At 38.6% G+C, this 25,205-nt stretch overlaps 3 protein-coding genes across 7 annotated transcripts in view; all 3 read left to right on the top strand.

The window, feature by feature from the left end:
* Window positions 1-25,205, top strand: part of LOC134811330 (secretory carrier-associated membrane protein 5B-like) — a 47,746-nt gene that overhangs the window by 1,818 nt on the left and 20,723 nt on the right. For 4 of the 5 annotated variants that reach the window (XM_063818115.1, XM_063818116.1, XM_063818111.1 and 1 more), the window contains exon 1: window positions 4,985-5,002. The exons of the other annotated variant lie outside the window; for it this stretch is intronic. The gene's annotated coding sequence lies outside the window, so the exon portion shown is untranslated. Of the gene's footprint in view, window positions 1-4,984; window positions 5,003-25,205 lie in introns of those variants that run through there. 5 annotated transcript variants of the gene reach the window in all.
* Window positions 1-25,205, top strand: part of LOC134811331 (NFU1 iron-sulfur cluster scaffold homolog, mitochondrial-like) — a 95,633-nt gene that overhangs the window by 58,188 nt on the left and 12,240 nt on the right. The window lies entirely within an intron of this gene.
* LOC134811328 (protein unc-13 homolog B-like) overlaps window positions 1-25,205 on the top strand; it is a 43,999-nt gene that overhangs the window by 10,574 nt on the left and 8,220 nt on the right. The window contains exons 5-21 of the mRNA XM_063818109.1: window positions 10,292-10,388; window positions 10,891-10,961; window positions 15,810-15,903; window positions 16,011-16,091; window positions 17,577-17,757; window positions 17,995-18,151; window positions 18,528-18,721; window positions 18,997-19,203; window positions 19,338-19,476; window positions 19,622-19,695; window positions 19,869-20,068; window positions 21,102-21,235; window positions 21,435-21,573; window positions 22,154-22,356; window positions 22,533-22,624; window positions 22,898-23,033; window positions 23,237-23,398. Coding sequence (XP_063674179.1) covers window positions 10,292-10,388; window positions 10,891-10,961; window positions 15,810-15,903; window positions 16,011-16,091; window positions 17,577-17,757; window positions 17,995-18,151; window positions 18,528-18,721; window positions 18,997-19,203; window positions 19,338-19,476; window positions 19,622-19,695; window positions 19,869-20,068; window positions 21,102-21,235; window positions 21,435-21,573; window positions 22,154-22,356; window positions 22,533-22,624; window positions 22,898-23,033; window positions 23,237-23,398 — 2,361 coding nt within the window. The remainder of the gene's footprint in view (window positions 1-10,291; window positions 10,389-10,890; window positions 10,962-15,809; window positions 15,904-16,010; window positions 16,092-17,576; window positions 17,758-17,994; window positions 18,152-18,527; window positions 18,722-18,996; window positions 19,204-19,337; window positions 19,477-19,621; window positions 19,696-19,868; window positions 20,069-21,101; window positions 21,236-21,434; window positions 21,574-22,153; window positions 22,357-22,532; window positions 22,625-22,897; window positions 23,034-23,236; window positions 23,399-25,205) is intronic.

The raw sequence follows: 25,205 nt of genomic DNA, 5'->3' as shown, positions 1-25,205 counted from the left end.
ATTTATAACTAACGTTTGATCAAATTCTGCTTTCCAGGCCAAATTTGGCTCCAAATAATGGCAAATAATGGCAAGTAAAGATGTATACTGACTAAGAACTAAGCAGAATACTTGATAAAATTCTAAGTCAACGATTACAAGTTGCATTGATTAAATCATTCTGAAATAACAGACAATCAAGAATCAAGACGGACGATAATATTGTTGATGTAAATTAGGGTGTGCAGTGTATAATGTGGACTGATAAATAGACACTAATTATGACCCCACAGCTCTATTCAAATACAAGAACCAGGAAATTCTTTCACCTTATCGCAGATACAGATTATACGATAAGGACTGTGATGTATAATCAACACTTAAACGGATGTTCTATACATTATACTGCATCTACAGTTTTAATGACTCTAAAAATATCTAATAGAAATAAAGTATTAGAATCACCTCACATCAATTGATTTGCAGGATGTAATTACGTATCAAACGCGCTCGCGGCGGAATATTCTAGACACATAAGTACAAGACCCATAGGCGGAAAACACATTAATATCGCATGCACTACGTATCAATAGAAAGCAAATTGGGCGCGGCATACAGCATTCACTGTGTCATAAATGTGGGAACGTGAGATCCTAATTTTACGTATTGTATCTTCGATATCTGAAATACTAACTTATCGAGAGCTATATATAGCTTGGACATTATAAACATAAATAAGTTCGACATGTCTAGTTTTGCTTTGGTGAGATTTATAACTAACGTTTGATCAAATTCTGCTTTCCCGGCCAAATTTGGCTCCAAAGAAAGTGTGATAAAACATTAATCACATGCCTTCTCATGCGATATCAACATTTTCAAAACTCGGCAAGCCTCGTGATTGAAAATGTCGATATAACCCTCGGCAAGCCTCGGGAAATATCGAAACTTTCGCTAACTCGGCAAGCCTCGTGGGCGAAAGTTTTGATATCGCATGAGAAGGCATGTGATAAATGTATAATATCGCTGCAAATATTAACCCTCCACAATGGTTGAAGTTATACCGTGCCATCGTTCACTTCTTATTATTGATACAATCTACAATCTACAATCTATAATATTTCTCAAGGCTATCCTTGAGTTCTTCGTCGGATTGACCTGTCAAGAACCAATTTTATCGTATCCGCAAGATAATATCTTACATAACATGTATTGTCATGTTGCGATTCATTACATCAAGCTTCAAATGCTATTTTTACCACCACGTCCAGCTGCAGGTAAAGGAATGGGTGTAGTCCTGCAGCTTGCCCGTGTGGTACTAATTGTACTTACATGTAAATGTACTGTGGTAATAAGGTACTAACAACTACATGTACATTATATGTATATTGTATAATGGTACTATGACCATTAACTCTGATCACCTGATCTATCATTGTACAATGGCATGGTGTATTATTGGTACGAGTTTTGTTGCTCTAATCCTCGACAGTGCATTGAGTTATTTAATATATACTACTACTTACTATGTACATGTTCATTGCTCATGAGTCGCTTTAGCTCTTTAGATGACTTAACTGAATCTTTAGATTTTGAGTTCTCTTTGGCTATAAAGCGATGTATAAATTTATAGTTATTATTAGTATTATTATATCGGGTCTCAATAAGAGGTCTCGACTGCCTAGGCATCAAACCTTGGCAATCGGTAATTTTCCTCTGGCCCGGAGTCAGCTGACCCTAGGGACCAGAGGATAAAGACGTAGAGACTGTGTGTATCTACAAAAGTGGTTGTTTTTACAAGAGACAGGGCTTGCAATGCAAGGGAAGAAAAACGGGAGAAACAAACACAAAATGCATATTAAATGACTTAGCAAATAGAAATTATTATTATTATTATAATAGTGCACGACGTACCTACGACATTAAATAATCTCGTAGGTACGTGCTTTAATAACATTGCTGGATCCTGTATCTGCCAACTTGTGCTGTACACACCACTACTTAGCTGCTCCTGGAACAATTTATAGTGTAGGTATGAAGTTTGCGCGGGAGTTGCTGTGAAGGGACATGTGAACAAGATAACATTGTTCTTGTTATTACGTGACCGAGGTGGGACACTGGGACACTGGGACAGGTGGTAGGTGTCCTACCTTAGTCACGTGATAGGTGGTACGGTTAAATCTAGATACAGTTCCACAGTTTAGTTATGGCACATTCCACAGTACAACTAGTTTGGAGTTTGGTTGTCTAGCTAAATAACTAAACCATGAGTACTCCAGTAACTTGATGCTTAATTTCATTGATCACTGGACTGGACTGGACTGAATGTTCTACCTCCTTTATTATCCATGTACCAGAATCTCACCGTATCGGAGAGGAGGCACATTAACAAGTCTGCTACTCTAGAACACAATGACACTGTAGTAGTGGGTCTTTAAGTAGTTCGCCACTAGTTCTTCAGTTCTGTAGTCGCTAGAACAATAACGGACACTCAGTTCCCCGTACCATGTAATGTTCTTCAGAACACGTGGTATGTTCTTCAGATCGAGTGTTTTGTATTGTTCAGAACACGGGTTATGTTCTTCAGATCAAGTGTTTTGTATTGTTCAGAACACGGGTTATGTTCTTCAGAACCCGTGTGTAGTGAGTAATGTTCATGTATCTGCACGCTCTACTGACTCTTGATATTAGCTGTCTGATCCATTCATTAATTACTGAGAGAGAAGCTTCAAATATTTGGCCCTTTTAATAAACGTTCACAACTTTCTTAGTTACAGGTACAACCACAACCTCTTACACGTGAGTGTGATATTGTGTGAGGGTCAAGTGTCAAGCTGGGTCTTACCTTAGATGATAAGTTACGTTTGTCATAGAGATGGAGACAGGCGCTGTCACGAAACTCGTTCAAGACTACATTTGGATCGATCTAGGCAATGAATATATTCAGACAGATATACTCCATACTCCATAGGCAATTCTGCCGAAAACATTTTGATACCAGCTGTACGAGGCTCCACTGTAAGACATATTAATATAATATAGATTCTACATAGTCCATAGTGATTGGTCTTATAAACTAAGCAGTAACAATACTAATAGCTCAGCCCCCGAACTAAGGCCCACGTACTGACAGTCCCGCACGTACTGACACATAGGTGCAGATTTCGTTTTGAGGTGAACTTTTAAGTTCCCGAGAAATTTTCTTAAGTTTGCTTTTTTTTTCCTCCTCGGGCACATTCGTAACCTACGGGCCAGGTAAACCTAAACTACATATTGACCGTTATGTACGTCGGTATCTGTTGAGGAGCCAAATCATCTGAAAAGCCCTTAACCTATATTTTGCTCAGGCACGTAGCCAGGATTTTTCTTTGGGGGGGGGGGGGGGCTGTCGGCGAGCGAAGCTGCAAGCTGTGGCAGGGGTCTGGGGGCGCGCTCCCAGCGGGGTCCAGGTAAGGGGCGGACCACATTGGCGGGGGCTAGGGGGGCGCAGCCCCCCGGAAAAATTTTGCGAAATAGGGTGTTTTAGGCTAAATTGATAGTTTAATGAATTTACAAAAATGTATGGTTTGGCATAATCATTGCTATGCCTACAATCCTGACCTGAGTAATTTACCCCTTTGAGACTTTATTTTGGGTTGAAAATTAAGTTTATCGAGAGGAAGTGAAAAATCTCTGGTTCAAATTTGGATTTGAAGCCATGTTTAATTTTTTCTGTTGAGGTCAATTTTTTGCGCAGAAAGCGTTCGATTTTAGGGGAAAAAATTTATGTTTGCTTTTAATTTTTATGGTGCCGACGGCACCTGAAATCGACGAAATCTGCAGGGGTGTACTGACAGTCCCGCACGTACAGACAGTCCCGCACGTACAGACAGTCCCGCACGTACAGACAGTCCCGCACGTACAGACAGTCCCGCACGTACAGACAGTCCCGCACGTACAGACAGTCCCGCACGTACAGACAGTCCCGCACGTACAGACAGTCCCGCACGTACAGACAGTCCCGCACGTACAGACAGTCCCGCACGTACAGACAGTCCCGCACGTACAGACAGTCCCGCACGTACAGACAGTCCCGCACGTACAGACAGTCCCGCACGTACAGACAGTCCCGCACGTACAGACAGTCCCGCACGTACAGACAGTCCCGCACGTACAGACAGTCCCGCACGTACAGACAGTCCCGCACGTACAGACAGTCCCGCACGTACAGACAGTCCCGCACGTACAGACAGTCCCGCACGTACAGACAGTCCCGCACGTACAGACAGTCCCGCACGTACAGACAGTCCCGCACGTACAGACAGTCCCGCACGTACAGACAGTCCCGCACGTACAGACAGTCCCGCACGTACAGAGAGTCAGGACGGGGGTAGATCCGTATCTTGCTTCTCTGAGCATCTTCTCAAGCTCGGTGTTAGAGGGTGTAATTTGTCACAATGAATTAGGATTCTCTACCGTGTGTTCGGTATAACAACTCTTGTAGTCCAGGTTTAACAACTTCTACAGAACTTACTGAATACCAGATGTACTGTAGACATAACATAATCATGGTACTCCATAATGCTGGATACTGGTCCCATAAAATATGAACTGAACAGAATATACAACCCCTGATCTCAGTCCACACGTATGTCGTATAGTTACACAGAACCTCAGTGGATCCGGGCCTAAGTTTCATCGCACGTTTTGACCATATTGTTGATTAATTCAACGACTGTATGATGGAAAGTAAGGGATGTTAAAGTTGTTTGATTAATTGTACAACACACATTGTACGAGGTAGTCCTGTACAGGTGACCTGCTTTGTCCGACCTCTGGTTAGCAGTGTAAATGGAGTGCTGTGTTTACTGTACAATATAAAAAGGTGGTGGGTATGCGTACAGCTGTGAGGTGTGGCGAGCCCCCCTCAGGTTACATCCGGTCAGCATATATTCGTTACTTTAGTAGGTGCACTACAATAATGAATAAGATCATCTTTGTGTCTTTAATACTTTCAACACTGCTATGTTATAACAAATAATTTGAGAACATGGATATGATGTTGTTACATTGAAACGTTGAACATTTTCCTGGAAAGAGCAGTTTCCCTTTCGCATTATATTATACGGAAATATCAAACATTTTGAACTCTAGAAACATTATTATATATCAGTGAACAATATCATGATCATCTTAAGATTGAAAGAACTGAACTGTGGTAATTATAAAATTTAACCCTACTAATTATGATGATGAATGGATGGAATGTATTTACCATTCTTATGTGTTGTTAGATGGCTATGAGCCAGCTATTATCCAGCTATTATCCAACCTATTTGCCATTGTAATCTATTAAGATGACCTGTTAAAAGCTTTTACCAAGTCAGAAAACTCCCATTCATTGCTCATCACGTCATGATATATTTGAAAGCATCTGTCTCAACCTTCTCGTTATATGTTTCAACAAACCTGCATTATCCCCGCTTGCAACTGCCTATTTTAATAGTTGACTTGTTTTGTGTTGTTGCGTCATTATCATTAAAGAGGTTGTATGTCATGACGTCATCACGTCATCACCATCTTATACACACACACACTAAAGCTATTTAGCTATATAAGACATCATGAGCAGTTACCATTGTCAAGCTTACTATCCATTACATTATTCATTTGTGGAGCTTTAGAGAAAACAAAGTGATGATTGTGGACGTGAACTAATTATTCATTTTATAACCCCCCAATCTCAGACTGTTACAATTCTCATTATAAACGTGACTTCCCCAAGACAGTATAACTAATTGGAACGGAGCTGGAGCTTTTAATTTACTGCTCTCCGTGCTAAAACTGTTGTATTGGATGTCTGCGTTATATTGGTGGTGACTTCCTCAAAAACCTCCCCCTGACATTTAAATTACAAGCTGATCTGATCTGTCTGTTTGCTGTTCGCTGATTAAGTTGGAGGATCAGGAGACTTTTAGATTCAATAACTTGTTGCTTTCTGTTGCTAGCTTCGTCCTTTATTTGTCTTTCTCGCCTTGACAGATACTCAAATACATCAAGTATGGCCCGAATTAACGTTTAAATATGGCAGCATACTAAATAGCTTACAGTTTACAAGGAAGGTGGCCAAATATATTGTGATTGGCCAGGCCTACCGTTCGAACGGTATCAAGAGTCAAACTATTAAAGTGTTTAATGAACGCGTTCATAAAACTATTGAAACAGACAGTTAAGTGAGCATCATAACTGGGAAGTTATATTACAGCTTACATAGCCCAAAATATATAGCTACAAATATATAGTTACAAAAGTATTTATATTATGTGCGAACTATGTATAATTCCTAAGGGAATACCCCGTTGATATATCTCATCAACACTTTAATTGAGTGTAGTTTCTGGTACCTTAGCTTAGTATAATAGTATAATAGTTATTGCAATACTATAAAGTAAGTGATCTATCATCTTTTATAGAATAATGTAAAATAGTTTTTGGAGATCTCTTTAATTTAGAACCCTAATATATGCGTATATATAATAAACTTAAATCACTTACTTTTAAAACTTATATCAGTTAATCAATAAACACTTTACGGCTAAAAATAGTAACAATTCCGCTAACAAACATTTTGAATGATGGGCTTATTTAATTCTGAATACCTGATACGGCGGTCTGAAAACAATGAGCTGCCTCTCCACGTTAACCGTGCAACAAGTTAGTTAACATTCCATGTTGCATGTGACCACACGTGGTTTCTTCACAATAACTTATAACTTGTGATAATAGTAATCACTACTTGTATCAGTGACGGTATATTATCTAATCGTGATCTTCACTGATTCTGGCACGAAATAATAATTATTGTTGGCTGAATGGCTGCTGCTGATGGAGAGTAGCTTTTGCTTTTGAGTTCTGGTACATATTATTATTTTCTGGTGTCAAGTTGAACTTTGAGAATGAGGATCCTATCACAAACAGTTCTTGTAGATAGCCATCTCACCGAGCCACATTTTCCTGTACAATAATTAGAAGGGTAGGGTTGTAAAGGTGGGAGTAATGGGGAGGGTGAGAGTGGGCGGGAAGTAAGTGAGAGGGCGACATTACTTGGAGCGGCTGAGTTATTTTGGGGTGTTCTCTAGGGAGTGCTAAATGGTCACAGCTTGTCCTGCTATCATCTTATTATACCAGTGCACTCTCTCTCTCTCTCTCTCTCTCTCTCTCTCTCTCTCTCTCTCTCTCTCTCTCTCTCTCTCTCTCTCTCTCTCTCTCTCTCTCTCTCTCTCTCTCTCTCTCTCTCTCTCTCTCTCTCTCTCTCTCTCTCTCTCTCTCTCTCTCTCTCTCTCTCTCTCTCTCTCTATATATATATATATATATATATATCTCTATCTCTACCCGCTCAATTAGCAATATGCCAACAAACCGGGTGCTATAACACTGTAACCTACTGAAATAGCTGAATATTTTACAAATGAAGAGTGCGCCGTTTTTAATACCTCCCAGCACTATGATGTAATGGGAAGTAGCTGTCAGCTTAATGATCCTTTCAGTACAGATTGTGCAGTATATGTGCAACTGTTTCGCTGTAAATTATAATATGATTGCATGCTTTTGATAGTCAGATTTACATAACCACCTTGCTATACACCACTAAACTACGACTACTGTCTACTTGATGATTCAACTTACAAGCCGCCAGTTAAATACCGTACAAGGTAAGTAGCCTGCCCAATATTAGTGCCCACTCACTGGACCCACCCAGCCTGCTCTCTAGGTACTACAAGGTAAGTAGCCTGCCCAATATTAGTGCCCACTCACTGGACCCACCCAGGCTGCTCTCTAGGTACTACCCATTACTGTACTATTAGAGGTATTAACCTGCATGTAATATCTGGGGAGCAACTATTTAATACAATCTAGTGACCACTATTGAAACCCTGCAAGTAGTGTCGTCTGTGCGGTTTATAAGTGGAGAGAAGGAGGGGATTGGAGGGGTGGTGGATCTGGTACGGCTTAAATTGGAGGATGTAACAATCCTTCAGGACAATCTGCAGAGTAACAATACAGAGTCCAGATCAAGGGGTAATATTAATCTCACTATTTGTAGAAGTTCAACCCTTGAAATTTCTTATAATTCCATCTTTAAACTTTTCCTGACGAAATGGCAAAACTACATCCAATTCATCTCGTCACAAAACTGTTAAAGTTTTAATAAGCTATTGGACTGATGGTCACGACTTGGTGAGCCAGTTGCTATCTCTTCCTCATAAGTCATTTCATATTATGTTTATTTAATATGCAGCAGTCAATATTATTCATTTCTCACTTTTATTGCAAGTCGATATTATAAGATGGTTTCTGTAACGTTCACCTCAAGTGTGATTTGTGATGTGTGATGTGTGATGTGTGATGTGTGAGTGTCAGCAGTTCTTGCTGGGTCAATCAAAACGCAAAAATATCTAATCTATTTATCAAAGCCAGACAATCTGTACGGTGATGAACTAGTTTCCATTCATTTCTTGTATAAGCAGGGTGACCTCATATATTATATATATTTTATGCGAGCTACGAGCTCTGTAAATGATCCTTATTTTACCCCAGAGAGCGCTGGAACCATCTCCCAGCCTCTCCCACGGCTACAAGTTTAAGTTTATAACCGCTATTATGACAGCAGTGACTGCTTCTCAGGAAGCAGCTCTGTCAAAAAAGGTCATGTTGAGTTAATAACTTAGACTGCAACCATTTAGTTGTGGTCAAATTATTGGTACAGATCGGGGTTTTTACCATCGTTGACTGTCACTCTGCCAAATCGATTTTATGGCGCGTCAATAATTTCTAAATCGAGGTACTGAAGTATATTAAGATTAAAGATTGTGTAATATAAGCATTTTATGTAATATGTAAATTGTAATATGATTTATGATTATCCATAATATCCCTTAGAATATCCCTAATATCCCTTGGAATATCCCTAATATCCCTTGGAATATCCCTAATGTCCCTTAGAATATCCCTAATATCTCTTACCTTGGAATATCCCTAATATCCCTTAGAATATCCCTAATATCTCTTACCTTGGAATATCCCTAATATCCCTTCGAATATCCCTAATATCTCTTACCTTGGAATATCCCTAATATCCCTTGGAATATCCCTAATATCCCTTGGAATATCCCTAATATCCCTTGGAATATCCCTAATATCCCTTGGAATATCCCTAATATCCCTTAGAATATCCCTAATATCCCTTGGAATATCCCTAATATCCCTTACCTTGGAATATCCCTAATATTCCTTGGAATATCCCTAATATCCCTTGGAATATCCCTTGGAATATCCCTAATATCCCTTGGAATATCCCTAATATCCCTTGGAATATCCCTAATATCCCTTAGAATATCCCTAATATCTCTTACCTTGGAATATCCCTAATATCCCTTAGAATATCCCTAATATCTCTTACCTTGGAATATCCCTAATATCCCTTAGAATATCCCTAATATCTCTTACCTTGGAATATCCCTAATATCCCTTCGAATATCCCTAATATCTCTTACCTTGGAATATCCCTAATATCCCTTGGAATATCCCTAATATCCCTTGGAATATCCCTAATATCCCTTGGAATATCCCTAATATCCCTTGGAATATCCCTTGGAATATCCCTAATATCCCTTGGAATATCCCTAATATCTCTTACCTTGGAATATCCCTAATATCCCTTAGAATATCCCTAATATCTCTTACCTTGGAATATCCCTAATATCCCTTAGAATATCCCTAATATCTCTTACCTTGGAATATCCCTAATATCCCTTAGAATATCCCTAATATCTCTTACCTTGGAATATCCCTAATATCCCTTCGAATATCCCTAATATCTCTTACCTTGGAATATCCCTAATATCCCTTGGAATATCCCTAATATCCCTTGGAATATCCCTAATATCCCTTGGAATATCCCTAATATCCCTTGGAATATCCCTAATATCCCTTAGAATATCCCTTAGACTATCCCTAATATCCCTCCGAATATCCCTAATATCTCTTACCTTGGAATATCCCTAATATCCCTTGGAATATCCCTAATATCCCTTGGAATATCCCTAATATCCCTTAGAATATCCCTAATATCCCTTGGAATATCCCTAATATCCCTTGGAATATCCCTAATATCCCTTAGAATATCCCTAATATCCCTTGGAATATCCCTAATATCCCTTGGAATATCCCTAATATCCCTTGGAATATCCCTAATATCCCTTGGAATATCCCTAATATCCCTTGGAATATCCCTAATATCCCTTGGAATATCCCTAATATCTGTACCCTCTCCTAGTGTGGTAATGGTTGCTGGCACGCTACTCAGCCGATAGGAAGACTTACACAAAGTGATCATGTCCTCATTGATCTCCACTATCTTCTACCCATAGCAGGTTAGTTTCTCCTTTGGGAGGACGATTAAATATTAAAGCTCCTATAACCTGTCTTATGATACGTTAACGTTAAGAGACTTTCGCGAAAGAGCTTAGTGATTATATACTTGCAGTTATGGACAACCGTCTTGATTAAAGTTGTAGAAGAGCCCAGTTCAAAAATTGAGTTTCCATGGGAATCTGCGTGGGTACCATGATTGCGTTTAAAGTATAACTGTAGTTAAGTTGGGGAGTCTCTGCAACCCAACCTTGCTTTAAGTATGGGGGTGTTGCTTCAAATGCAATACGCCCACACTTCTTTAAATTTCCCTGACATTAATCAAGATTCAAGATTGACTCGCCTCTTTGCCAGAAATAAAAATAGCATTAACAATTACTTGAGGCTCCCTGCCACCATATTATTATTATATTTCAAGACGGCTATTTTAAAACTGCTATTTCAAAACTTCTTGCAGTTGCTGATGAAGATAAACCAAGTTGTAAACTCGTAATATATTTCCAGATGTTTCTAAGGAGGAACTGGCGCTGTTGGAACAAAAGATGAATGTTTTGAACAAGGTTCAAGAAGATGAGGTGAGCTTCACAATATCTTATCTAACTAGTTAAATCATTCTAGAAATGCTTATTCGCAACACACTGACATTTGGAGCCATTTTCATTTATATTTTATGTATATTTTAGGTTTCTAATGGCTTGGTTGGAGGTTTTTGTCTGTAAAATAATTTTAACAATCGGAAAATTGTTTATAAGCTGACTTGGCTATCCGCCGATTAATGAAGGGTTTATGAGAAGAAATAATGTTTATTGCGATAATCAAGAGATAAGGTCTCAATTACGTATTATATGTGATATTTCAAATATTTGACAAAATATTTTGTCGCCCCGCCTAGCTCGGGCGTGTCTATATCTTATAGATTCTACGGAATATAAAGTAAAGATATCTCATGTTGCATAACTTTAGTTCCCTTATAAAAGTTGATCATGAGATAGATTCCTTACTTTTTCTTTCTTGTTGGGATATTATCTTCGTTAATTTGCCGTACAATCCTCGCGTCGTTTGTCAAAAGGGAATTATTATTAAAGTTTCGCTTTTGTTTCAAAACGAGTCGTCTGCAATGTTATTGAAATGCCAATCTGGTTGCGTATTTACTCCATGTTATTGGTATAGAGCAAAAAAGCCAAATTGTGAGATGAGCAGATATCTGGGGTTGTAAAATGAAATGTTTCGTCATACCCCTCCTGTTTACTTATCCTACCCACAGCAATGGTATCCATTTTTCGTAATACTCATTTAAGATTTGTTTCTTATTTTGACTTATTTTCTGTTGGTTGAAGCTGTAAACACAAGATAATATTGTAATTTTGCAATCATGGTCTTCTTGAACAAGATGGTAAGTAAGCTTTCGTCTTTCCTCTATTGGTCAAAGCTTATTTTTCATATAATGAAGTTAACCTAAGTTTTAAGTAAATCCACTAACTTCGTGAAGAAATCATCTTTAGAAGTGTGATTTAAGGTCAGGTAACATAAATAAAATAATATATTGTAAAAAAGCCAACTATTTTCGAAATGATTTGGGCTACGTACGAAACGAAACGAAACACTGTATTTACTTTTATTGAGCTGAAGACAATTTACACATGTATTTTGAAAGCTCCTGTTAAAACAGACTTTTCGTATCACTTATACATGTTTTAAATAATGCCCCTCCAGACTGTATTTACTACCCCGCTAGTTGTGCTCTCATTCAGCTTCATGAAGTTATCCATACCTTGATATCAGCGAGACAGTCATTGATCTTATTAGTGACATTATGTAGCTCCATTGGTCTCATTGGGTGGAAGGCTATATAAAGTTGCGAGTAATCTGCATTCTGCATAAAGACCATACTTCCTAGCTATATCCTGAAGCAGCTTAATGTATTTAAAGATGAACAAGATAGGTCCGAATAGAGAACCCTGGGAAACCCCAAACATCAGACACAAGAAGTTAGATAATGAGTCTACCTTAACCTTGAAAAACCTGCCAGAGAGGTATGAACTAAACCATTTCAAGTCCTTAATACCAGTAGGACGCTCCCCAAGTGGAGGGTCGCCACCTCTATATGACGGTGGTCAGTGGGTGTCGCGACAACAAAAAAAAAGAAGGAAACAAAAGTCCTTAAACCAAAATCTTTTGCCAGCTTCTTAAGAAGTGAAACTGCAGCAATAGTTCCTCATAAGACTATAGTCATCATCCCATTTAATGTCATTCTATCTGTTTGAGGCTAGAATAATTTTGTAATTCGTAAGGATCAATTTCTAATAGAATATGAATCTTATGAAACAAGGATTACTTTTATGGCGCAATCAATAAATACAACATTGTGACAATCAGTTTTAAGACTTCATACTCTGAAAAGCCTACATAATTGTATATTTAACTGGCATTATGATTTGTGATTCGTAAATTCAATTAGTTATGGATTTAACTAAACTAAAAATGGAGTTGACCGCACTCCAGGACCATCAGCCAGATCAGATCCGCGGCAGTGGGACCCCTAGTTCTGTTAGACCCCGTCACTCGACATGATCTAGCAGAGCTATAAGGCTGGCACGAAGAGCATGTAGTTTCCTACTTTGCTCCCCCACTGTGGCACAAGCACGACGTGTTGCTTGCCCGACTAACTAAAATGACTTTAACATCCTTGTGGTGGTTGCTAAAGTCTTTAAAATGGTGTGCTAAAATCCGATTTTTTGTTGTAAAATCAGAGTCTTAGTATTAAAATCCGATGTGTGGCTGTAAAATCACATCTGTAGTAGTTCCGTCTTCCATCTTCCAATCTTTTCGTTTCCGTGAAGGGGTTTCCAATATTTCATGTCCGTCGGTAGTGATCATGATGTGTCTTTCACTCAGTGATGGGGATGACAACATCAGATGAGAGGGCTGGTCGTACCAGCAGCGGTGGGAGGGTGTTGACTCTGCTCATGTCTGCCTGGAGAGCAACATCATGTTTTCCTATTTCCAAAACGGTGTCCGTCTGCAGTCCTCGTTCCGATGTTCGGTGTGCTATCTTTTGAGTTTTAGCGAAAACTGTCTTTAGTTTCCGATTTATCAGCATTTCGAACTCTTTGAACGTTCGCTCATTTACGATGTCTAATTCTCGGACTTTGTTGATCGTAAATGTGAGCCTGCTACAAGCCAAACGGCTGTCCGCTCTCATGGCCCTCACATAATATATGAACAGGCCCAAAAGAGCACTCCCTAGCATCAGTATGAAGATCGCGATGATCAGGAGGGTCGAGTCTTCAATATCTTTCATTTCTTGAAACTGTGAATTTTCTCAATCAAAGGATCGAGCAGATTACAACGTAAGGTGAGAGTTACAAGCGAATCTGTGCAGACCATTTGTTGCTAGGATATTTATAGCAGCCCACGTGCAGTGTCTCAATTTTTGACACATTTCCAATTTGTGACATTTCGTTGGATCTGCACATGTAGTTTGCGGAGGGAATCGACCGCCTTCTTTGAAAAGTATCTTTGTAGAATTCATATAAAACAAATCGCCAATCGGTCGAATCGGTGCAGTGTGGCTAGGCTGTCATGTGTTTTGGTATTTGTATTAGAATCTCAATTTCATATTCATTACGTAGCGGGCGAAATATATTTTGTCGCACAAATGGCATTGTGGTAACTTGGCAGAGTAACAGTAAGCGCTGCGCGCGCACGCTCGACTCAATTGAATTGAATAATGGATAATCATAATTGAATATGACTTAAGTATATATTTATTTAGCTTTATCATCATGTCAACAATAAGAATTTTAATTGAATGGAATTCATATTAGTTAACTTATAGTCTTATAACCATTGTTAGTTAGCTTAGTCCATAACATGACAAAAAACTGGTCATCATTCTGCATTCATCAACTCATCACTTTATTAATGATGCAAGTACTCTTCAATATTGAGACCCTTCTTGTACGTTATTTTTATCATGGACATCATAGGGGCTACGATCACTCTCAAATTAGATATGAGCATGTTAAATAAGTTGTGGATTTGCTGACCGTTATTGAATTGGTTCTATGATTATATAAATAGCTTCTTCGATTATGCTGCATGGCCGCTGCCTCTCATTTAATATTCGCATTGATTTGGAGCATGGGCCTCTGAACCTTAACACATGTGCAGTGTCCGGTATATTATGTTTACTGCTGTTAAGCTTCAGAGAGCCATCCTTCAAATTAATGCGATTATTACTGTCATGATTATCCATAAATGTATGTTCGAAAGGTTCGCATGGTCTTTTGAGAATTATGACAACTCAATCAGGTTCACATATTCCAGTAGGTCACTGGTAATTGTCATGTTCTAATGTCCTGGCTGATGGTTAATTGTAAGGAATCTTCTAAGTTCTCTTAGCCGAATCAACAAATTACAAAGATTATTTTCTTCGGTGACGGTCATTAAGTCAAAAAAAGAGGAAACCGTTTAATTACAAATATAATTTCAATATTTCTAAAAAGTCCATATAAATACAAGCTTTGCGTTTTTCACTTTTGTAGGCAAAACCTTGTATAATGTAGTTACCCAGTTAAAATCAAGCTAATTGGTCGACGGAAACAAAAGTCAGCATATAATGAAGAGGATAGCTTCTAGATTAAAATTTATAATTGTCATTATTTCATTTTTTTCATTCTTGACCCTCGGGTCTCTTTAAAATAGCCACAAGATCCGGTAAAATGTCTCCTTACTTCACAGCACTCGTTACATTGTAACGTGGCCTTTCATTTCCTTCTTTTTGTTGAACAATTTCGCCAAAAGCATAACAGTTGCTTTGTTGTCTAATTTGTTATTAAATAGCAAAGCTCCGGTTGTTGCAAATATAATGTCCGACGTCCATGTCATCTTCTTTCTTAATGTGTATGATGGATTTTGAGACGTGCTTTTTGGATCTCTGTTGTTGCTGCTCCATGAGATCAAATAGCATTTGGAAATACTATAAACAGGTTACAAAAACGTTAATACCCCAACAAATTGACGAATATTATATACAGATATAGATATTATCACAGTCCCGCCGTTTCAGTGGAGGTTTGAAAACACATCAGTGAGGTGATATGAACGTTGTGTCTTCGTAAAGTGTGTGTGTTATGGATTTTTTGTGATACTCTTCTTAGGGGCATTTTAACTTTTTGTGTCTTCTTACAATTGCAACTTGGAATGTTAATACCTAAATACAAATATCTTCAGTGAAGCATACTTTTCTGATACCTAGCAACTGCATTTTGACATAATGATATTGATATTGAACAAAGAATAGTTTAAATATAAATAGCATGAGCATTGATCAATGAGCATCGAGCATCTCATATTTTGTATTTTTTGTACATCGGATCATTTTGATCATATTTTTTATCTGACGACATTTTTCTCTCCAGATGACCACGTTAAAGGCTCAGAGTCAGAAGAATTTCCAGGATATTAAGGGGAGCAATATCTCACGCAGTAAACCAGGAAATGGAACTCACAGACGTGAGTTGTTCTGAAGTTGTTTTTTTTAATACCTAGCTTATTTTACAAATATTTAGGGAGCAAAATCTTGTTCGGTTTTCAGTGTTTACCCAGAATTTCTGTTTCAGCCCCACAGTGCGAACGAAATGATAGTTTCATGACGATAGATAGTTGCTCAGACTTTAGGGATGCTGTAACTAATGAATCAGGTAAACATATATTTATATTTATTTATTTACTTTGATTATGTAAATATTCATTTGTATTCTAGTAGAACGCATTCAATTCGAAAGAAATATTTAAGGATTTTAAAGGATTGCTTGTTGGAGGTACTGACATAGTGATGGTAGAAGATGAGTGATCGATTTAAATTTAATAAAACCTATTATCGAAATGTTTCATTTTCAACTTGAATTCAGTTAAAATGTGTTATAAAGTGAATATGTTCTAAATTGGTTTAAAGACATGCTTATTCAATTTGTCACAATATGATTTGGAGAAGCTCTATTCTTAGGAGATATTTAATATTAATAAGAGTTTCAGTTCAGTTTTGATAGATAAAACTGGTAGCTTTTATTTTCTCGGTCTTACATTTTATCAAACTATCAGTATCTTACATTTTAATTTGATCTTATTGTGTTATTTATATAATAGTTCTTTTCGCACTAGGTACTGAGTATAAGTTTCACTTAATAGTAGTGTTGCAAACACCATTTATTTTAATTATTTTTGCTTTTTATCCTTAAATCTTTAGTGATGCATAATTAATCCGCACATTAATTATGTGTCACTTAAGATTTGAAATTTGTATTCCTTATAATATTCTTTGTATTCCTTAATGTTTGCTCACTTAATTTGTGTGATTTTTACGAAAATCGTACAATTAAGTGTCGCACAAATTTCATGTAATAAGGTATATTGTGTTTCACAACTATACAAGAACAAGTTCACGATGACGGAAAAGGATGTTAATCAAAGTTTGTCGGATTACTCGATCTTTTTTACTGAAGCGCAGGAAGAATTTAATAGTTGGATCTCGGAAGTCGCGAAAGCCTTGATCTGTGAAGATTCGGCAGAATTTTCAGTTGAAATGTTTGAAAAGTTAACCAAGGAAGAAATTTCAAAGTTGGTGTTTAGTGCTTACCAAGATATCAGCATCTTTTTAAAAGAAACTGATAATATGATGAGGCATGTGGAGGAGTTGAAGCTCTGTCTTATTCAGTCGCAAAATTCGGTTGTCAAGCTGCAGGGGGAACTTATTGAAGCCAAATCGGAGCAGATGGAATCTGACGTTCAGAACACTGTAAACGCTGAGAATATGCTGATCTTTGATTTGAAGGAGACTGGTGTCGAAAATCTGTGTGATAAAGTAGACGAACTGTTCCAACAGATTGAAATGAAACCACGCTTTGAAGGTGTCCGGTTTGAGAAGAAATCAGCCGACAGAACGAGACTTATCAAAATTTCGTTTGGTAATTCAAATACTGTTTATCAGATATTAGAAAAAAATAACAAATTATCTCTGACATGTAATGGACACCGTTTTGTTTAGAATTTAGATCTTTAACTAGCCAAATTTAAACAGAAACAGATCTTTAACTAGAAACTTATTATGAGCGGGGTGATAAACACTGTGTCTCTCTTTCATAAACACGTGACATTAACACGTGACATTAACACGTGACCCACCACAGGTTCTCAGAACGGAGACATGGACATGATGTCGGTGAGCATGTCACACTTGTCCCAACACAGCAGCATGTCCCAGACCAGTGCTGACGGAGTCTACTCAGCTAACTCTCAACCAATGCACCCTCGTATCTCCAATCTTATTCAGGACGGCTCGGGAAACCATGTCCAACAGGATAATACAGAGTGAGCTGCGTTTATATTTTCCTTTTAATCGTTTGAACACTCATTAGCCCTTGTAGTTTACCTCGTGCCTATTATATGTGCCTAATCACCAATGTTGCTCCAAAAATCAGCTCCAACCGATTTATTATCCGTTTTATGTTTCAACCCATTAAATATCTTTAAAAACTGTAACTTAAATACACCGTGTATTTTAGTTACAGTTGGTATATTTTTGCTCTAACTATTCCGTTCTCCTAGTAATAACACGTCTCGGAGCACGTCCCAATTCTCCCTCATGTCTGATGAGCACGAGGCAGAGGCTGAGGAGGTCTCCAAGGAGGCCCTGATGTGGATGAGTGCAGTTCAGAGGATCCGGAAGAATATTTACATGAGGAACATTGACAAACCAGCAAAGGTAGGAACATTGACAAACCACCAAAGGTTAGGAACATTGACAAACCACCATGCCAAAGGTTAGGAACATTGACAAACCACCAAAGGTTAGGAACATTGACAAACCACCAAAGGTTAGGAACATTGACAAACCACCAAAGGTTAGGAACATTGAAAAACCACCAAAGGTTAGGAACATTGACAAACCACCAAAGGTTAGGAACATTGACAAACCACCGAAGGTTCCTGTTTCATAATTGTTCATCTTTAAAACTCTGCTGTTTTCTCTCTGCTTTTGTTGTGCAGTGTAACATGAATGTTTTTTTACAAAAATTGTTCATCCCGAAATTATAAAAGATGTTATGGGCGGGATGTTCACACTAATATTCGTGTCCTAGGAGGGAGAAGAAGAGGAAGAAGGAGAAGACGGGGAAACTAAAAGAGAATCTAACGAAGTGAAAGAGAACGGAGTGTACCCGCCGACTGAGGGGGAAGGAGGAAGTCTGCCACGTCACGAAAATAATAGTACGGTTAACAGTGATAACAGCAGTGATATGTTCGACTCTGAGAAAGTGAAGAGTACCGCTGCCAGGTCTGTGAGATTTGTAGTTTAAATATCTCTTAAATCTCTTACGATCTCTGTAATAATACTTCGTTGTTGTTTTCCATTATATACTTCTATTGACGTATTCCGACCGATGTGACTGTTCCAGGAAATTTAGTTCTTCAGAAAGAGGCGCTGTTGAATTTTGTTTGTACGTCAGAAGCTCTTTTGTGCGAATTTATACCGCCACGTCTTTGCTTCTGATGTTTTGAGATTTACTCCTTTCTGTTGCAATCTGGAATTTTAACTTGATAACTTTGCAGAATGTGGGACACAGTAAACAGTACGACTACTAAAATGCAGATGTACAGCAAGCCCCGAAGTACTGACTCTAACCCCGAGTTTAAGCTAGGAGACAGTTTCTTTGACATCGCCAACTACGGGACTCTCAAGGTACACGTGTTCAGAAAGACTATCCAAGCTCTTATCTACCCCATCTCGTTAACTGAACCTCACAAGTTCCACTCCTGGTTGGTAATTTGATTCTTTTGTTTGTTGTACTTGCTGGAGAATATAAGATTGGATTAAGCTTTCTCATGAATCATAGTAGACTTTAAAAGAAGAAACTGTTTGTTATCATTCAACAATATATACCACGGTACAGGTCGACTTTGTCGCCAGCATTCTGTTCTGAGTGCGAGGGATTGCTGTGGGGGATCACGAAACAGGGTATGAAGTGTTCCTCCTGTGGGGTGAAGTGTCATCAGAAGTGTCAGGAACTCCTTAATGCTGACTGTCTTCAGGTAACCAATCTGAAAACTGAAATATAAGTTAATGTAGTTCTCTTTCAATTTCGATTTAATCGTTAACGATATTCTCAATGACAAGAAACTAGCAGATGCTCGATGATTCTTGATAATATTTGATAATTAAAGTCGTTTTGTTCAGCGAGCCCACCAGAAGACTCTGCGAGGAGAGAACGAGGACACTGCCCAACACGAATACATCATGAGGGCGATAGAGTGAGTAGTTCATCGAGTATTATATCACCTTTAAAGGGATCGCGGAAAACTTTTTTAAAGTCGATAATTGAAATTTTTAAGATTATTTAGTACAAAAGAGCGAAAACAGATTATTACAATACCTGTAACTTTAAAATTCTCAATTTGTATATACAAGCCTTGTTCTTCTTCAGGCAAAGGATGAAGGTGACAGAGAACGCGTCTAAGGACACGTTTGAATTGCTAAGACTAGCTTTCGCTGAGGAAAGTGAGAAGCTGGACCAAGTGAAGAAGGAGGTGAAACATTCTATTCTAACCGGGTCTAGCAAGTGGAGCGCTAAAATTGACATTGAAGTGGTCGAGGCTCAGGGTCTTACTGGCAAAGATAAATCAGGTAAACTGCTCCGGAGCTGCGGAAATTAATTCAGATATTTAGCGTTCTTTATTATAATACTAGAAAACCCGTCACAGGGAGGAAGCTAATAGGATTCTTTGATAGTAAGTTTTTATCGTTATATCAAACAATATCCATCACAACCGACGATACAGCCGATTAAAATATATCTCGCACTGAACACAACATAATATCAACAAAACCGATCAAAATGACGTTAAAACAATCATTGCACGTGCACGTGCGTGTTACAATCCTTGTTACCATGGTTACTGTGCAACCTTCTGTTTTTTACCTAATTTGCACGTGGGCGGTCGTACAGTGTACGTACATTGTACAAACAAAGATAATTCTCTGAATTATATAAGTAAGACTAGAAAACCCGTGGTCACAGGGAGGAAGCTAATAGTATTTTTTCTTAGTAAGTTTAAATCGCGTCAAAAAATATCCTACACAACCGAAGATACAGCCGATTAAAATATATCTCGCACTGAACACAACATAATATCAACAAAACCGATCAAAATGACGTTAAAACAATCATTGCACGTGCACGTGCGTGTAATAACCCTCGTTACCATGGTTACTTTGCAACCTTTTGCTTTTTACCTAATTTGCACGTGGGCGGTCGTACATTCTACAAAGATTGTACAAAGATAATTCTCTGAATTATAAGTAAGACTAGAAAACCCGTGGTCACAGGAAGGAAGCTAATAATATTTTTTCTTAGTAAGTTTAAATCGCGTCAAAAAATATCCTACACAACCGAAGATACAGCCAATTAACATATTGTTCGTACTAAACACAGCGTAATATCAACAAAACCGATCAAAATGACGTTAAAACAATCATTGCACGTGCACGTGCGTGTAATAACCCTCGTTACCATGGTTACTACGCAACTTCCTATTTCTCGTCTAATTTGCACGTGGGCGGTCGTACAGTGTACGTACAGAAATAATTCTTTGAATTATAAGTAAGATCCTTTGTCTTTTTGCCACTCTAACCCTACTTGATGATGATTTTCTGACAGGTACCAGTGATCCGTATGTTACTGTACAAGTTGGAAAAATAAAGAAAACCACCGCCACAATACAGCAAGATCTGAACCCAAAGTGGAACGAGAACTTTAGCTTCGACTGCAATAATTCCTCAGACAGAATCAAGGTTTGTTGACATCATTTTGACTTTTATACCATTTATTTTCCTTGTAAATGAAACAAAATCAACCTGCAGGATATTCTTTGAAATTAGCTCATAAACCTATGATCCCGGGAACTGAGCGCTTGTATATTTCATATTTCATATTTGGTAACATGACTCTGAATGACTGTTGAGAGTGTGAATTATAAGTTCTGTATATTAGGTGCGGGTGTGGGATGAAGATGATGACTTCAAGTCACGTGTCATGACTCACCTCAAACGCGAAGCAGACGACTTCTTAGGTCAGGCCATTATCGATGTGAAACAACTTTGTGGAGAAACCGACGTCTGGATCGATCTGAGTAAGTAGAATTTTATGAGATTTGAGTTTTGAATTTGTCAGAAATTAAAATGTTTTGTAAGATTACCTAAATGTTTCAATGACTGGGAGCTTAGAGCTGACCTGTTATAAATTACAACATTATCTTATTTCTAAATCTAGTCGGCGTCCAGATCTACGATCATGTTACCAAAACATGTTTTGTTAATGGTAAGTGTTAGCCGCGGTATACGCCCAACAGCTTATAGCTTCATATGCTCTCAACTCATCCATTCGCTTAGCGTATCATTAACAATTTTATCTCAAGCTGTAGCAGCCAACAGCTGAATAGAATTCTACGGAACGTGGAGCAGCAATAATCTTAAGTGTTCGCAGTGATGAACGTGATATCAGACTAGATATATTCTAATGTTGCCATGGAGTGGCAAGTTCCCATTCATCGCAGCCCGCTAGTTTTACTGCCTCTCAATATAATAAAATTGCTCGAACTCCGTAATGACCAGACAACACCAATTCATCATCACATATGCCCGAAGATACCACATTGTAAAATGTTAAATAATACCAACCTACAGAGAAATAACCAGCTAATATCCTAACAGAACAGAGAACAGACCGTTCGGACGTGTCCGGGCAAGTCCACCTCCGGATGACGATCAAGATAGAGGGAGAGGAGCAGAACATGGCAAGTTATCATATCCAGTACCAGATACTCCACGAGACTTTGTTTAATCACCTGTGTGAGGTTAACAATGGAGTTAATATCCCTCCTGGAACCCGCAAATTGAAGGGAGATGAACTTGATGTGAGTATTGGTTTCATTAAGAGAGATTGTATTGTTTTCCGTGGATTTAGACGTTTTAAGATCTTCTGATGTGTCCAATTTTTTTTCGGTCTAGATCTTAAAACACATCCAATTTTGAAACTAAGTGGCCACAAAATGTATTACAGTGTAACTGATTGCTTCAATGTCTCTTACAGGAGTGGCCGACCTTTTTCGACGGACCAGCTCAGTACATAGTTGAGGAATTTGCTACTCGTTTCGGAATCGAATCTATTTTCATGGCCATGACGTAAGTTACATTCGTTTTTTTGAAATCATTATTCTCTCAGATGTTTCGCTTTAAAGACAAGAAAGGTCTAATTATGGTTTCTCATTTTTTCTTGACTTTATTATGAAAGTGAGAGAAACCAGATGCCTCCTCCAAAGTCATGATTTAGTCACGACTTGTAACATTTGTAACCCACACTGTAACACACACGCTGTAACCCTGAACTGTTACACACACGCTGTAACCCTGAACTGTAACACACGCTGTAACCCACACTGTTACACCCTGTTACAGGCAGTTCTCGTGTCTAACACAGCGGTTTATCACGAAGAAAGACGCTCCACCTCAAGACGTTAGCAAGTTGCTGGCTCTTATCAATAGTCATTACAGACGCAACAACGGACAGGAGATCAACGTCTCTAACTTCGGAGTAAGTTTGATTACGCAATGTAAATGTTATGAACGGGATGATAGAATGATCTTTGTCTTTTTTTAAATTTCTTCATAAAAAGTGCCTACAGGAAATAAGTTAATTAGTTTAATAAGTTTTTGAAAACTAAACTAGTGAAATATTAAAATTATTTACTAACTGGTCCACACTCCACACGTTATGTAGCTTGTGTATCTCTCCAGAAACAAAAGTTCACGACAGTTCTAGACAGACTACAGTCCAGTTTACGAGAGAACCTCGCTTCCTACAAAGCGGTCTACCCCTCTAACAGAGGCCAGGAGAAACTGGACGATCTAGAAAATTCCATCGCTCTACTGACCAGCATCGTCTTTTTCAGACTCAAAGTAAGTGAAAGTCCGTGTTTCAGAGTTTTTTTTGCAGAAATTTCTTTGAATACTAATAGCAGGTATTGTTCTGGGACTTAAAGGAGGCTGACAACTTTTTGGAGCTCATTTTCCAGTGTGGAAACTGCGAGCTCCTCTCCTCTCCTCTCTCCTCTCCTCTCCTCTCCTCTCCTCTCCTCTCCTCTCCTCTCCTCTCCTCTCCTCTCCTCTCCTCTCCTCTCCTCTCCTCTCCTCTCCTCTCCTCTCCTCTCCTCTCCTCTCCTCTCCTCTCCTCTCCTCTCCTCTCCTCTCCTCTCCTCTCCTCTCCTCTCCTCTCCTCTCCTCTCCTCTCCTCTCCTCTCCTCTCCTCTCCTCTCCTCTCCTCTCCTCTCCTCTCCTCTCCTCTCCTCTCCTCTCCTCTCCTCTCCTCTCCTCTCCTCTCCTCTCCTCTCATCTCTATCCTCTCCTCTCCTCTCCTCTCCTCTCCTTTCCTCTCTGTAACTTGTTTTTGTTTTTGTAACTTGTTCTTGTTTTGTGAGCCGATACTATCAATAAAATATATCGTTCCGGCCAACACTAAGGGGACGCAATATTAGGCTATCACTTTCAATGACAAAAGAATGAAGGCAGTTAAACACGATTTAACAAATAGACACTGAATTAAAAAAATATACGAATAAAGTAACAATTATGTTCATTAATCTGGGCATAGTAATTAGTAATGACTCGACAAGGAAACAAAAATTGAATGACACAAAGAATAGCTCATTTAAGCAGAAACAAAAAAAGGATATTAGCTCAATTATTTACGTCTAGAAATATTGTCGAAATAAGCTTAAAATCTATCATAAAATGTATATCATATACTTATAGTTATACATTAAACAAAGATTACATTAACGATCTGTCTTAAAAAGGGTAACTACTTAATATAGAAAGAGAAAAACTCGTGATATCGTCATAAAACGCATCTGATAAAAACGATTGCTCAGTTTGTCAAGTCTTTTATCCATTACTATTAGGATTACTGGTTGGTCGGTTGTTTTAACCAGAAGTCCAGTTTATCGCCCTAGTGACTCTATATACCGCCAACCCTAACCTAAACCTAATTTGAGGTACCTTCCGTAAAGAACCACACCTGAAACTACTCTTCACAAACCTTCCAAAACTTCTGATAGAGAGGCTGTAGATAATAGGGTTAGCGGCAGAGCTAGCATATACCACTAGAGTTGTGGTCCTAAAAAAGGTAGCGAACCATATGGTATGAGTCAGTTCTCTTGGCAGAGCATCGCGCATGATGATGAAACAGCAGTATGGAGCATAGGAAGAGACAAAGACAAGAGACACACAGAGGAGGGTAAGAACACTCTGTCTCTGGATAGCACCCGTCACCCTTTTTACTAGGCAAGCCAGCCAGATAGTAGTGATAAAGATAGTTAGAATAGGGAGCAGCACGAAGAGGACAGCAGCGACCGTGCTGAAGATATAGACCACACGAGAGTTGTCTGAAGACATTTTGGTGCATTGGTTACCTCCAGGTAGGAACTCAATGGTCGTCTTGTCCGCCATTTCAAATATCACTGGAAAAACCGAGAAGAAAGTGGTAGATATCCAGATGAGAGAGCACACCACGTGACCCTGTCGGAATGTTCTAGACCTTGCCCTTAACGGAAAGAGGAGGCAGTGGAGCTTGTTTACGTTGAGAATGGATATAAAAACAGTCCCAACTCCCTGGATGAAGTAGAAGAATCTTGTAAAGATGTAGCAGAGGACTTCCCCGTACACATTCGACCCTGTGGTAATATAAGCTACGTTGATTACAATGAAC

The sequence above is a fragment of the Bolinopsis microptera genome, chromosome 2, assembly GCF_026151205.1.
Source record: "Bolinopsis microptera isolate Bmic1 chromosome 2, MBARI_Bmic_1.0, whole genome shotgun sequence".
NCBI classification, from domain to species: Eukaryota; Metazoa; Ctenophora; class Tentaculata; order Lobata; family Bolinopsidae; genus Bolinopsis; species Bolinopsis microptera.
The sequence above is the reverse complement of the archived record's forward strand: the minus strand, read 5'-3'. Positions and strand labels throughout refer to the sequence as shown.